The sequence below is a fragment of the Mobula hypostoma genome, chromosome 13 (genome assembly GCF_963921235.1).
Source record: "Mobula hypostoma chromosome 13, sMobHyp1.1, whole genome shotgun sequence".
NCBI lineage: Eukaryota > Metazoa > Chordata > Chondrichthyes > Myliobatiformes > Myliobatidae > Mobula > Mobula hypostoma.
The window spans coordinates 96,113,463-96,127,304 of NC_086109.1; the positions used below are offsets into that span (position 1 = coordinate 96,113,463).

The 13,842-nt window shown below is 44.7% G+C and overlaps 1 protein-coding gene across 4 annotated transcripts in view; it reads left to right on the forward strand.

Annotated features, from left to right (window-relative positions):
• megf11 (multiple EGF-like-domains 11) overlaps window positions 1-13,842 on the forward strand; it is a 454,053-nt gene that overhangs the window by 425,580 nt on the left and 14,631 nt on the right. For 2 of the 4 annotated variants that reach the window (XM_063066247.1, XM_063066249.1), the window contains 2 exons: window positions 712-830; window positions 4,832-4,946. The exons of 1 other annotated variant lie outside the window; for it this stretch is intronic. In XM_063066247.1, coding sequence (XP_062922317.1) covers window positions 712-830; window positions 4,832-4,946 — 234 coding nt within the window. The remainder of the gene's footprint in view (window positions 1-711; window positions 831-4,831; window positions 4,947-13,842) is intronic. One more of the 4 variants, XM_063066250.1, reaches the window with a different exon arrangement.

Consider the following 13,842-nt stretch of genomic DNA (forward strand, 5'->3'; position numbering starts at 1 on the left):
TCAAAGATTGTGTCTCCAAATCTTAATTTTAGAAACAAAGAAACACAGAAAACCTACAGCACAATACAGGCCCTTCGGCCCACAAAGCTGCGCCGAACATGTCCTTACCTTAGAAATTACCTAGGGTTACCCATAGCCCTCTATTTTTCTAAGCTCCATGTACCTATCCAGGAGTCTCTTAAAAGACTTTATCATTTTCACTGTAACATTCAAGGTGATTGTTGATACCCTCAGATTCTTTATCTTGTTGAAGTAGTGAGATTGTTCTGTTTTCACTCCTAGCTCTTTCTGGCATCTCCAAGGCTGAATGCTTGAAACCACAGTAAGCAAAAAAATTCTGAGCTGTCTTACTACTTATTTCTCACCAACTATCAGTGACAAAGTTCACTGCTTTGAACGCAAACACACACAAGCGATGCTATTTAAAAGCTGTTCATTCCGAGTACGGTGTTGTATCTAACGACCACGCTTGTGCGCATGACTGACGCTGATTAGAAACGGTTCGGCAACAGTCTTCTGCCTCAATTAAGTGGTATAGTGTCCCAAATAAGCAAAGGGAATCTGGCAATCTTCTCTATTAGTTTTTGTTCTTTACAATTTGTCCCAAATAGGTGGCTGCCCTGAATTAACCAATGGCCCAATTAACTGGAATCCACTGTATTTATATTTGCTCAATGTGCATACATTTTGTGCTAACTTATCTTTCCTTAGATACATCTCAGAGTTCCAGCACCCTTCACTGTTTCACCAACCCTAGTTACCACACTCTGTCCCAGTGTGGCCGCCTCACCCGTTTTATCAGAAATGCAGATGAAGACTGTCACATCAAGGTATGTATCTGTACAATATTCCACTAAACTGCAGTGGCTCTTCCAGCACTTGCAGTCTTATTGTGAACTAAAGCCACAAACACCGCAATAAAAACACTTCAGTAAAATTGCACCAGCACTGAAACCAGTCTCAATTGTTAAAAACTCTGCACCAAGCTTTCATTTGCAAATTTTCAGTTTAAATGATGTTTCTCCCAAGGCTGACACTGAAGTGAGCCCTTTGCGTAAAACACAACCACAGGCACTGTAGGACCAGCTTATGAAAGCAGCTATGTTGCAGATCACCATGGAGAAGTGTGCTGTAGCCTGGCTTCCCTACACACACACAACCACAGAGGAAGCTCACACAAAATGCTGGAGGAACTCAGCAGATCAGGCAGCATCTGTGGAAATGAATAAATAGTTAATGTTTCAAACAGAAACCCTTTATCGGTATTGTCTCAGCCTGAAGCATTGATTGTTTATTTTTCTCCATAGATGCTTTTCCTCCAGCATCTTGTGTGTGCTGCTCAGGATTTCCAGCATCTGCAGAATGTCTGGCGTTTCTGGGAATTCAGTCACTCAGCTGCTTTCTGACATGTTCTGACATTGTGCTCAGAGAGATGGAGACAAGTGCACACTCTCCAATCTCAAAGCTACATATAATGTTGAGAGACCAGAGGAATGGAGAGTCAGAGAGAAAGAGTGGATGGTGGTTCCGTCCAAGATGAGATGTTTACTTATCCCAGTGCTAATAATCACACTTGAGGTACAGATTAGCATTTGCTCACAGTGATCTAAACAGTTACGAATCTTAACAGCTACTGACCCAACAAATTACATAGAACACGGAAATTTACAGCACCGTACAGCCCCTTTGTCCCACAATGTTGTGCCGACCTTTTAACCTGCTCTAAGATCAATTAACCCTCCCCTCTCACAGAGCCCACCATTTTCCTAGCAGCCATGTGCCTATCTAAGAGCCTTCTAAATGCAGTAATGTCCCTGCCTCTTCCACCAGTCCTGGCAAGGCGTTTCACACACCTACCCCTCTCTCTGTGAAGTAATCTGCCTCTAACGGCCCCCTAGACTTTCCTCCAATTGCCTTAAAATTATGCCGTCATGTATCAGCCACTCCACCCTGGGAAGAATGAATGCTGTAAGCTGTTAGTGACATGAGGTGCTGAGATCTCAGATTTTACTGTGCATTGTATGTTTGTGACTGGCTGGGGTTTTCATTGGCTCCATTGTTTGAGGTCAGTACAGAAAAAAGAAATTTTCTTTGAAGTTAGATATTTTCAGGTAAATAATATATTTGGCAGTAATGGTGTTACTGTTATTGTGTCAGGAAGCTCTGCTGCACAGTGACAGTGTTTTGTAAACAACCAAACATACCGAGTGTGTTGTTTGCATCAACGGCCAACACAGTCCAAGGGTTGTGCTGGGCAGCCCACAAGTATTGCCATGCTTCTGTTGCCAACATAGTATGGCCACAACTTACTAACCCTGACAGGTATGTCTTTAGAATGTGGGAGGGAACCAGAGGAACCAGAGGGAACACACACAGTCACAGGGAGATCGTACAAACTCCTTACAGACACTGGAAACACACACGGTCACAGGGAGATCGTACAAACTCCTTACAGACACTGGAAACACACACGGTCACAGGGAGATCGTACAAACTCCTTACAGACACTGGAAACACACACGGTCACAGGGAGATCGTACAAACTCCTTACAGACACTGGAAACACACACGGTCACAGGGAGATCGTACAAACTCCTTACAGACACTGGAAACACACACGGTCACAGGGAGATCGTACAAACTCCTTACAGACACTGGAAACACACACGGTCACAGGGAGATTTTACAAACTCCTTACAGACACTGGAAACACACACATTGTCACAGGGAGAATGTATAAACTCCTTACAGACACTGGAAACACACATATAGTCACGGGGATAACGTAAAACTCCTTACAGACACTGGAAACACACACGGTCACAGGAAGAACGTACAAACTCCTTACAGACCCTGGAAACACACACGGTCACAGGGAGATCGTACAAACTCCTTACAGACACTGGAAACACACACGGTCACAGGGAGATCATACAAACTCCTTACAGACACTGGAAACACACACGGTCACAGGGAGATCGTACAAACTCCTTACAGACACTGGAAACACATACATTGTCACAGGGAGAATGTATAAACTCCTTACAGACACTGGAAACACACATATAGTCACGGGGATAACGTAAAACTCCTTACAGACACTGGAAACACACACGGTCACAGGGAGAACGTACAAACTCCTTACAGACACTGGAAACACACACGGTCACAGGGAGAACGTACAAACTCCTTACAGACACTGGAAACACACACGGTCACAGGGAGATCATACAAACTCCTTACAGACACTGGAAACACACACGGTCACAGGGAGATCGTACAAACTCCTTACAGACACTGGAAACACACACATTGTCACAGGGAGAATGTATAAACTCCTTACAGACACTGGAAACACACATATAGTCACGGGGATAACGTAAAACTCCTTACAGACACTGGAAACACACACGGTCACAGGGAGAACGTACAAACTCCTTACAGACACTGGAAACACACACGGTCACAGGGAGATCGTACAAACTCCTTACAGACACTGGAAACACACACGGTCACAGGGAGATCGTACAAACTCCTTACAGACACTGGAAACACACACATTGTCACAGGGAGAATGTATAAACTCCTTACAGACACTGGAAACACACATATAGTCACGGGGATAACGTAAAACTCCTTACAGACACTGGAAACACACACGGTCACAGGGAGAACGTACAAACTCCTTACAGACACTGGAAACACACACGGTCACAGGGAGATCGTACAAACTCCTTACAGACACTGGAAACACACACGGTCACAGGGAGATCGTACAAACTCCTTACAGACACTGGAAACACACACATTGTCACAGGGAGAATGTATAAACTCCTTACAGACACTGGAAACACACATATAGTCACGGGGATAACGTAAAACTCCTTACAGACACTGGAAACACACACGGTCACAGGGAGAACGTACAAACTCCTTACAGACACTGGAAAGACACACGGTCACAGGGAGATCATACAAACTCCTTACAGACACTGGAAACACACACGGTCACAGGGAGATCGTACAAACTCCTTACAGACACTGGAAACACACACATTGTCACAGGGAGAATGTATAAACTCCTTACAGACACTGGAAACACACATATAGTCACGGGGATAACGTAAAACTCCTTACAGACACTGGAAACACACACGGTCACAGGGAGAACGTACAAACTCCTTACAGACACTGGAAACACACACGGTCACAGGGAGAATGTATAAACTCCTTACAGACACTGGAAACACACATATAGTCACGGGGATAACGTAAAACTCCTTACAGACACTGGAAACACACACGGTCACAGGGAGATCGTACAAACTCCTTACAGACAGTGGCGGGAATTGAACTTTGATCATTGACACTGTAATGTGTTACACTACGGTCCACCCTGTACTTCAGGCCTGCACTGCCACAATGGAGATATCTTCTTGAGGGTACAGAATCCTAGTTGTAAACTGGCAGCTGGAAGAAGGGGAGAAATCCTAAACACAAAGTGATACCAGACACAAAATGTAAACTGGCAGCTAGAGGAAGGGGGAAGATCCCAAATACAAGGTGATGCTGATTGGACCTGAATTGGCCATGAGCTTGGTACCTGTCACACTGAAGCACCCAAGGACATGCAGCAGTAGTTAAAAGAACACGCTCTGAATGTTATATGATCTGTTCCATGGTCAGAATCAGAGATATTTGTAACCATTTACCTGAGCCTGGTCACACTGAGCCATTACATTGTGTAAAATGGGCTTTAATATTGAAGTGTCATCTTGCATGTGCTAAAAGTTGGCCCTTTTAACTAAACTTTAATCTCTTATCAATTTAGAAACAGACCAAAAAACAGCTTTTCTCAAGTCTCCAGAGTATAGAGCTTTCTGGGCAAGATATCAACAACTCATTGTGTCCCGAATGGCGATATCTCAATAACTTGAATGGCTTAGGTCAGTAAACCCTCAACGTGGTTTTACTTTGAAATGTTTCAGGCTAAAGTATCATCAGTGAGCCTGCCCTCCCTAGTAGCAAAGTGAATGCTCGCTCTTAGTATCGTACCCTCTCCCCTTGGTGGCTCCCACAGAATTACTGTGCTGGCAAAGAACCGCACGACCTCTGCTTCGGTTATTTTTGCCATTATTGGGAACCGGTGGGCCAACACCCTGATGAAGATCTCATTCAAGATTGCTTAATTTCATTTCTAGTACACAACAAAACTATTGTTATCTTGGATCCAATGCAGCGCAGAAAAAGAACACATAATAATAATAAAAAATACAATAAATGTTAATACATAAGATAGTTTATATATATAGATTGGTTAACGTCCATAAAGTGATGCTAGGCACAGGAGTGTCTGTTCAGAAAATGATTCTGATGGTAAATGAGAAAGTAGTGGTGGTTGCTGGTGTGGAGGGGTGGTTTAGTGATCAGCCTCACTGCTTGGTAAACGTAACTGGTTTCGAACTGGTGGTCCTGGTGTGAATGCTACGTAGCCTCCTGATGGCAGTGGGACAAACAGTCCACGTGCGGGGTGGGTGGGGTCTTTCAAGATGTTACTGGCCCTTTTCTGACACTAGCTCCGACAGAAGCTCCACGTGATTCTTTAGCTTGATGTGTGATTGGTCAGTGTATGAGAGCTGTGGGTATGAGGAATCCCTCTTACCATGTTGCAGTGCAGATATAGGCAGCCATACAGTCTTACAATTGCATCTGTAATGCAAGTAACCTGGGCATACAGGCTGCTGTACACATTCTCCTGATGTAAACCAACTCCAGACCTCCAGGAATTGGCTGTGCCATTCCAAGCTCACTCAACATAGGAGTTTGCAAAGAGTTCAGCTCTCTAAAGAAAGGAAATATTTACCCCTTCCCTTCCCAAGTGTGGAGGGAAAAGACCCATGGATCAGTACAAGCTCTCTAAAGGAAGGAAATATTTACCCCTTCCCTTCCCAAGTGTGGAGGAAAAAGACCAACCACAGTGGTGTGAGCCATATCAGTGACGCAGCTGCAGCACAGATTCCACCTGATGACTCTGTCCAGAGGATGCTTGGTCCGGGGGACTGTATGGTGTCACTGAGTCAATAAACTCATTCATCTTCCCGGGCACCTGTGGTTCGCTGAGTGAGAGGAACATAGTGGAGTTGAAAGCCAGAGGCACAAACAGGAAATTGTTACCAAAGTGTCAGTGTAAAACTTTCTAAACTGTCCATTACGCTTATTGATAGAAAAAAGTTACTCCAGAAAATTGGTCCCATCAAATCTACAACCTACAGACTCACTTACAACCATTCTTTACAACTCATATTCTCAGTTTTAATTTTTATTTGCAGGGTTTGTCATCTTATGCACATTACTTGTTTCTCATTTTTTGTGTTTAGGTTTTCATAAATTCTATTCTATTTATTTACTTGTAAATGTCTGCAAGAAAAAGAATCTAAAGGTAATATTTGGTAACATATGTGAACTCTGATGATAATTTTTATTTTAACTTTAAATTCGCCAAAGTAACTTCTTTCTCTGAATTGCTGCTTTGGTAAACCTTTCCATTTACAACAACACAACTCCAAATGATTGTGACTATTTGCCCCCTAATAACCATCAAATTAGTGAGGTTTATAAATGTTAAATTTATTCCAAGTTCTCTCTCCATCAGTTCAGACGCAAAATATTCAGCTCAGCAATAATACTTTTCACAATTCTAGGATCCTAGAAGTATGACAAAGAGAAATATGACGACAGTGTTACACACAGCAAAACCAATAACCCAGCAGCAAGAGAGGGAATTGGTTAGTTACTTTTTGGACAGAAGAAGCTGTGAAATGGGAGCAGGAGTTGACGTGCTCTGATTCGCCACTAGCTGTACCTCCACTGTCCTTGTGGGAAGAGGTTTCCAGACTCACACCCTCTGAGTGGAGGAGCCTCCTGTAATCTCTGTCCCGTATGGGAGGCCCTGTGTTTGGAGATGGTGAGCCTGCCTGCCCTGTTAAGTGTGTAAGAAAGGGAACCTCTATTTTCAGGTGTTTGGGACCTGCTTGTCTCTGAAATAATGTAGTGGGATATATTGTAACCAGCCTGTGGTGTAGAAAAGATCTGCAGGGCAGCCTATAAACACACAAGGTCAGCACAGCAGACAGAAGGAAAAAAGGCTAGTCCTGTTGCCTAGGGTCTCTGTTCACCATGTCTTCACATCTCAGCTTGTCTTCACAGTTCACCATCTCTTCGCTGTTCACCATCTTCACATCCCACTGCGTCCTCACCTCTCACTGTGTTCTCATTGTTGACCGTGTCTTCACATTTCACTGTCTTCACTGTTCACCATGTCTTCACATTTTACCATGTCTTCACATCTCACTGTGTCTTCACTGATCACTGAGTCTTCACTGTTCACCACGTCTTCACATCTCACCGTGTCTTCACTGATCACCGAGTCTTCACTGTTCACCACGTCTTCACATTTTACCATGTCGTCACATTTCACTGTCTTCACTGTTCACCATGTCTTAACATTTCACTGTCTTCACATTTCACTGTCTTCACTGTTCACGTCTTCACATTTCACCATGTCTTCACATTTTACTTTGTCTTCACATCTCACTATATCTTCACCATTCACCATGTCTTCAAGTTTCTTTGCAACTGCAACACCATAACACATTATACCTTTGCACAGATGCCGTTTGCACTGTTGTGTTCATGGGACTACAGAACCTCACAGTACACAGAGGCAACGGACTGTTGTGTCTGTGAAGGACCATCCACTAACCATAGAAACCACAGAAGCTACAGCACAGAAACAGGCCCTTTGGCCCTTCTTGGCTGTGCCGAACCATTTTCTGCCTAGTCCCACTGACCTGCACACGGACCATATTCCTCCATACACCTCCCATCCATGTATCTGTCCAATTTATTCCTAAATGTTAAAAAAGAACCTGCATTTACCACCTCGTCTGGCAGCTCATTCCATACTCCCACCACTCTCTGTGTGAAGAAGCCCCCCCTAATGTTCCCTTTAAACTTTTCCCCCCTCACCCTTAGCCCATGTCCTCTGGTTTTTTTCTCCCCTTGCCTCAGTGGAAAAAGCCTGCTTGCATTCACTCGATCAATACCCATCATAATTTTATATACCTCTATCAAATCTCCCCTCATTCTTCTACGCTCCAGGGAACAAAGTCCCAACCTATTCAACCTTTCTCTGTAACTGAGTTTCTCAAGTCCCGGCAACATCCTTGTAAACCTTCTCTGCACTCTTTCAACCTTATTTATATCCTTCCTGTAATTTGGTGACCAAATCTGAACACAATACTCCAGATTCGGCCTCACCAATGCCTTATACAACCTCATCATAACATTCCCGCTCTTATACTCAATACTTTGATTAATAAAGGCCAATGTACCAAAAGCTCTCTTTACGACCCTATCTACCTGTGACGCCACTTTTAGGGAATTTTGTATCTGTATTCCCAGATCCCTCTGTTCCACTGCACTCCTCAGTGCCTTACCATTAACCCTGTATGTTCTACCTTGGTTTGTCCTTCCAACATGCAATACCTCACACTTGTCAGTATTAATCTCCATCTGCCATTTTTTAGCCTATTTTTCCAGCTGGTCCAAGTCCCTCTGCAGGCTCTGAAAACCTTCCTCACTGTCTACTACACCTCCAACCTTTGTATCATCAGCAAACTTGCTGATCCAATTTACCACATTATCATCCAGATCATTGATATAGATGATAAATAACAATGGACCCAGCACTGATCCCTGTGGCACACCACTAGTCACAGGCCTCCACTCAGAGAAGCAATTCTCTACCACCACTCTCTGGCTTCTTCCATCGAGCCAATGTCTAATCCAATTTACCGCCACTCCATGTATACCTAGCAACTGAATTTTCCTAACTAACTTCCCATGCGGGACCTTGTCAAAGCCCTTACTGAAGTCCATGTAGACAATATCCACTGCCTTCCCTTCATCCACTTTCCTGGTAGTCTCCTTGAAAAACTCCAATAGATTGGTCAAACATGACCTACCACGGACAAAGCCATGTTGACTCTCCCTAAACAACAGGAATTCTGCAGATGCTGGAAATTCAAGCAACATACATCAAAGTTACTGGTGAACACAGCAGGCCAGGCAGCATCTCTAGGAAGAGGTGCAGTCGACGTTTCAGGCCGAGACCCTTCGTCAGGACTAACTGAAGGAAGAGTGAGTAAGGGATTTGAAAGTTGGAGGGGGAGGGGGAGATCAAAAATGATAGGAGAAGACAGGAGGGGGAGGGATAGAGCCAAGAGCTGGACAGGTGATAGGCAAAAGGGGATACGAGAGGATCATGGGACAGGAGGTCCGGGAAGAAAGACAAGGGGGGGGGTGACCCAGAGGATGGGCAAGAGGTATAATCAGAGGGACAGAGGGAGAAAAAGGAGAGTGAGAGAAAGAATATGTGCATAAAAATGAGTAACAGATGGGGTACGAGGGGGAGGTGGGGCCTTAGCGGAAGTTAGAGAAGTCGATGTTCATGCCATCAGGTTGGAGGCTACCCGGACGGAATATAAGGTGTTGTTCCTCCAACCTGAGTGTGGCTTCATCTTTACAGTAGAGGAGGCCGTGGATAGACATGTCAGAATGGGAATGGGATGTGGAATTAAAATGTGTGGCCACTGGGAGATCCTGCTTTCTCTAGCGGACAGAGCGTAGATGTTCAGCAAAGCGGTCTCCCAGTCTGCGTCGGGTCTTGCCAATATATAAAAGGCCACATCGGGAGCACTGGACGCAGTATATCACCCCAGTCGACTCACAGGTGAAGTGATGCCTCACCTGGAAGGACTGTTTGGGGCCCTGAATGGTGGTAAGGGAGGAAGTGTAAGGGCATGTGTAGCACTTGTTCTGCTTACATGGATAGTGCCAGGAGGGAGATCAGTGGGGAGGGATGGGGGGGACGAATGGACAAGGGAGTTGTGTAGGGAGCGATCCCTGCGGAATGCAGAGAGAGGGGGGGAGGGAAAGATGTGCTTAGTGGTGGGATCCCGTTGGAGGTGGCGGAAGTTACGGAGAATAATATGTTGGACCCGGAGGCTGGTGGGGTGGTAGGTGAGGACCAGGGGAACCCTATTCCTAGTGGGGTGGTGGGAGGATGGAGTGAGAGCAGATGTACGTGAAATGGGGGACATGCGTTTAAGAGCAGAGTTGATAGTGGAGGAAGGGAAGCGCCTTTCTTTAAAAAAGGAAGACATCTCCCTCGTCCTAGAATGAAAAGCCTCATCCTGAGAGCAGATGCGGCGGAGATGGAGGAATTGCGAGAAGGGGATGGCGTTTTTGCAAGAGACAGGGTGAGAAGAGGAATAGTCCAGATAGCTGTGAGAGTCAGTAGGCTTGTAGTAGACATCAGTGGATAAGCTGTCTCCAGAGACAGAGACAGAAAGATCTAGAAAGGGGAGGGAGGTGTCGGAAATGGACCAGGTAAACTTGAGGGCAGGGTGAAAGTTGGAGGCAAAGTTAATAAAGTCAACGAGTTCTGCATGCGTGCAGGAAGCAGCGCCAATGCAGTCGTCCATGTAGCGAAGGAAAAGTGGGGGACAGATACCAGAATAGGCACGGAACATAGATTGTTCCACAAACCCAACAAAAAGGCAGGCATAGCTAGGACCCATACGGGTGCCCATAGCTACACCTTTAGTTTGGAGGAAGTGGGAGGAGCCAAAGGAGAAATTATTAAGAGTAAGGACTAATTCCACTAGACAGAACAGAGTGGTGGTAGAGGGGAACTGATTAGGTCTGGAATCCAAAAAGAAGCGTAGAGCTTTGAGACCTTCCTGATGGGGGATGGAAGTATATAAGGACTGGACATCCAAATAAGTCTCTCCCTAATAAATCCCAGTCTATCCAAATGCTTGTAGATTCTGTCTCTTAGTACTCCCTCCAATAACTTACCTACTACCGACTTTAAACTTACTGGCCTATAATTTCCCGGATTACTTTTCGATCCTTTTTTAAACAACGGAACAACATGAGCCACTCTCCAATCCTCCGGCACCTCACCTGTAGACAGCGACATTTTAAATATTTCAGCCAGGGCCCCTGCAATTTCAACACTAGTCTCCTTCAAGGTCCGAGGGAACACCCTGTCAGGTCCCAGGAATTTATCCACTTTAATTTTCCTCAAGACAGCAAGGACCTCCTCCTTTTCGATCTGTACAGTTTCCATGATCTCACTACTTGTTTCCCTTAATTCCATAGACTTCATGCCAGTTTCCCTAGTAAACACAGACGCAAAAAACCTATTTAAGATCTCCCCAATTTCCTTTGGTTCCGCACATAGCTGACCACTCTGATCTTCAAGAGGACCAATTTTATCCCTTACAATCCTTTTGCTCTTAATATACCTGTAAAAGCTCTTTGGATTATCCTTCACTTTGACTGCCAAGGCAACCTCATGTCTTCTTTTAGCCCTCCTGATTTCTTTCTTAAGTATTTTCTTGCACTTCTTATACTCCTCAAGCACCTTATTTACTCTCTGCTTCCTATACACATCATACAACTCCCTCTTCTTCTTTATCAGAGTTGCAATATCCCTTGAGAACCAAGGTTCCTTATTCCTATTCACCTTGCCTTTAATCCTGACAGGAACATACAAATTCTGCACTCTCAAGATTTCTGCTTTGAAGGCTTCCCACCTACCGATCACATCCTTGCCAGAGAACAACCTGTCCCAATCCACACTTTTTAGATCCTTTCTCATTTCTTCAAATTTGGCCTTCTTCCAGTTCAGAACCTCAACCCTAGGACCAGATCTATCCTTGTCCATGATCAAGTTGAAACTAATGGTGTTATGATCACTGGAACCAAAGTGCTCCCCTACACAGACTTCTGTCACTTGTCCTAACTCATTTCCTAACAGGAAATCCAATATTGCATCCCCTCTATATATTGGTCCCTCTATATATTGATTTAGAAAACTTTCCTGAACACATTTTACAAACTCTAAACCATTTAGACCCCTAACAGTATGGGAGACCCAATCAATATATGGAAAATTAAAATCCCCTACCACCACAACTTCGTTTCCTACTCAACACTACTCAACATTTTCCCCATTTCCCTGTAATTTTTTTCAAAAACATTTGTCGGCCTTTCCAGCAGCTGCAGGGTTTAATTCACGGAATGCACCAGCCAGTCCTGGTATTTGACTGAGTTCCATGTCTTTGCCACACTCCATCACTGTAAGCTGGGCCAGCAAAGGACCAGGCCTGCCTTAGTTACAAAGTACCAGCAGCCTTTGTTATTATACACAGTGAAGGATGGGCTACAGGAAGTGGAAGAGGTCACTGCAGCGTAAATCTCCAGAGCTTACCTTGGCCTGTGTGAGTAAGGCCTTGGTCCCTGCACTGTAAGACTGGCCCTTCCCTTCAGGAAGCTGCTCTCTGGACCCACAGCCAAGTGAAAATGAGGAGCCTGATGCTGGGAACAGCTGGAGCTACGTCATGGGCCAAACAAAACATGGATCAGGAATTTGCTGTGTTGGGTTGGTCAGGGTGAGACATGCAACAAAAACAACATTCAACAAATAATTAAGTACAGTTATAAAAATAAAGTTTGAGATTAAAGGGTGGATATGGAATAAATGTGCTTAGATACGTCAATACTGTCCTGTATTTGAAACTATGCCTGACCAACGGTGGATACAGTGAGAGGTCCATCATTCTTCTATTAACCAAGGTTTTCTTTTCCGTAGATTTGCAGTTCCTAGAACTCAGAGGAAGTTCCAGCCAGGGTACTGTCAGTGGTAGAGGGCGCTGGAGGGATGGGTTGGATCTCTAGCTCTGTCTCATTCTCTACACGTTACTTGTTAAGGTCATTTTGTGTCCGTTTGAATTATTACAGCCGTCACTCACACATTCCTGTACTCGAGCAGACTGTTTCAAAGAGTGATTTGCTGTCAATCATTGTGATGTTGTGGTAGGGAAGTGAACCAACATGTGGGTAACCTTGGTCGCACCCTCCAGCTACATTTACCAGACGAGGCCCTCCTAGTGATGGTGTAAAGCCAGTGGAAATATGTGCCATGCTTGTGGCCAGACTGAATGAAAGATGAACCATGGGCTGGGCCAAGCCAGGCATGTGGTGATCTAAAGCAGACATAGGCAGAATGATGGGGGGTGGCCGAGTGCATCCACCAGCCCTGTCCCACAACCCGCTGGCAGGCCCTGCCCAACAACAGCTTTAACACAGTGCAGTGTATCCATGTATCCGCGGGTAAACGAATCAGGATGGTGCGTACTGTGAAGTGAACCTGTGCATGTTGGTGTTCCCATGGTTATAGCGGGGCCAAGTTCTTCCAGAGAAACACAGACTGGCTTTTGGAACATAGAACAGTACAGCAGAGGAACAGGCCCCTCAGTCACAGTGTTATGCCATTCTAATTAAATTAGTAATGAAATGCTTAACTAAACTAATCTTTTCTGCCTACACAATGTCCATATTCCCCCTCCATCTCCTGTACATCCATGTGTCTGTCTTAAATGACCTTCTTCAGCAGCTTTTTGCCTTGTCCACCACCCCAGCAGTGTATTCCAGATACCCACGCTCTGTTTAAAAATATTTGCCCCAAGCATCTCCTTTTAACTTCTCCCTCTCACCTTAAATACGTTCCCTTTCTTGTTAGAAACAACCCAAGTTTGTCCATCCTCTTGTTACAGCCCATGCCTTGTAACCCAGACAGCATCCTGTACGCCTTTTCTGCACCCTCTCCAAAACCTCAACATTCTTCCAATAATGGGACAACAAGTACTGTGTGTAACACTCCAGATGCAGCCTCGCGTTTTATTAAGCTGCAACATAACTTCTTGACTT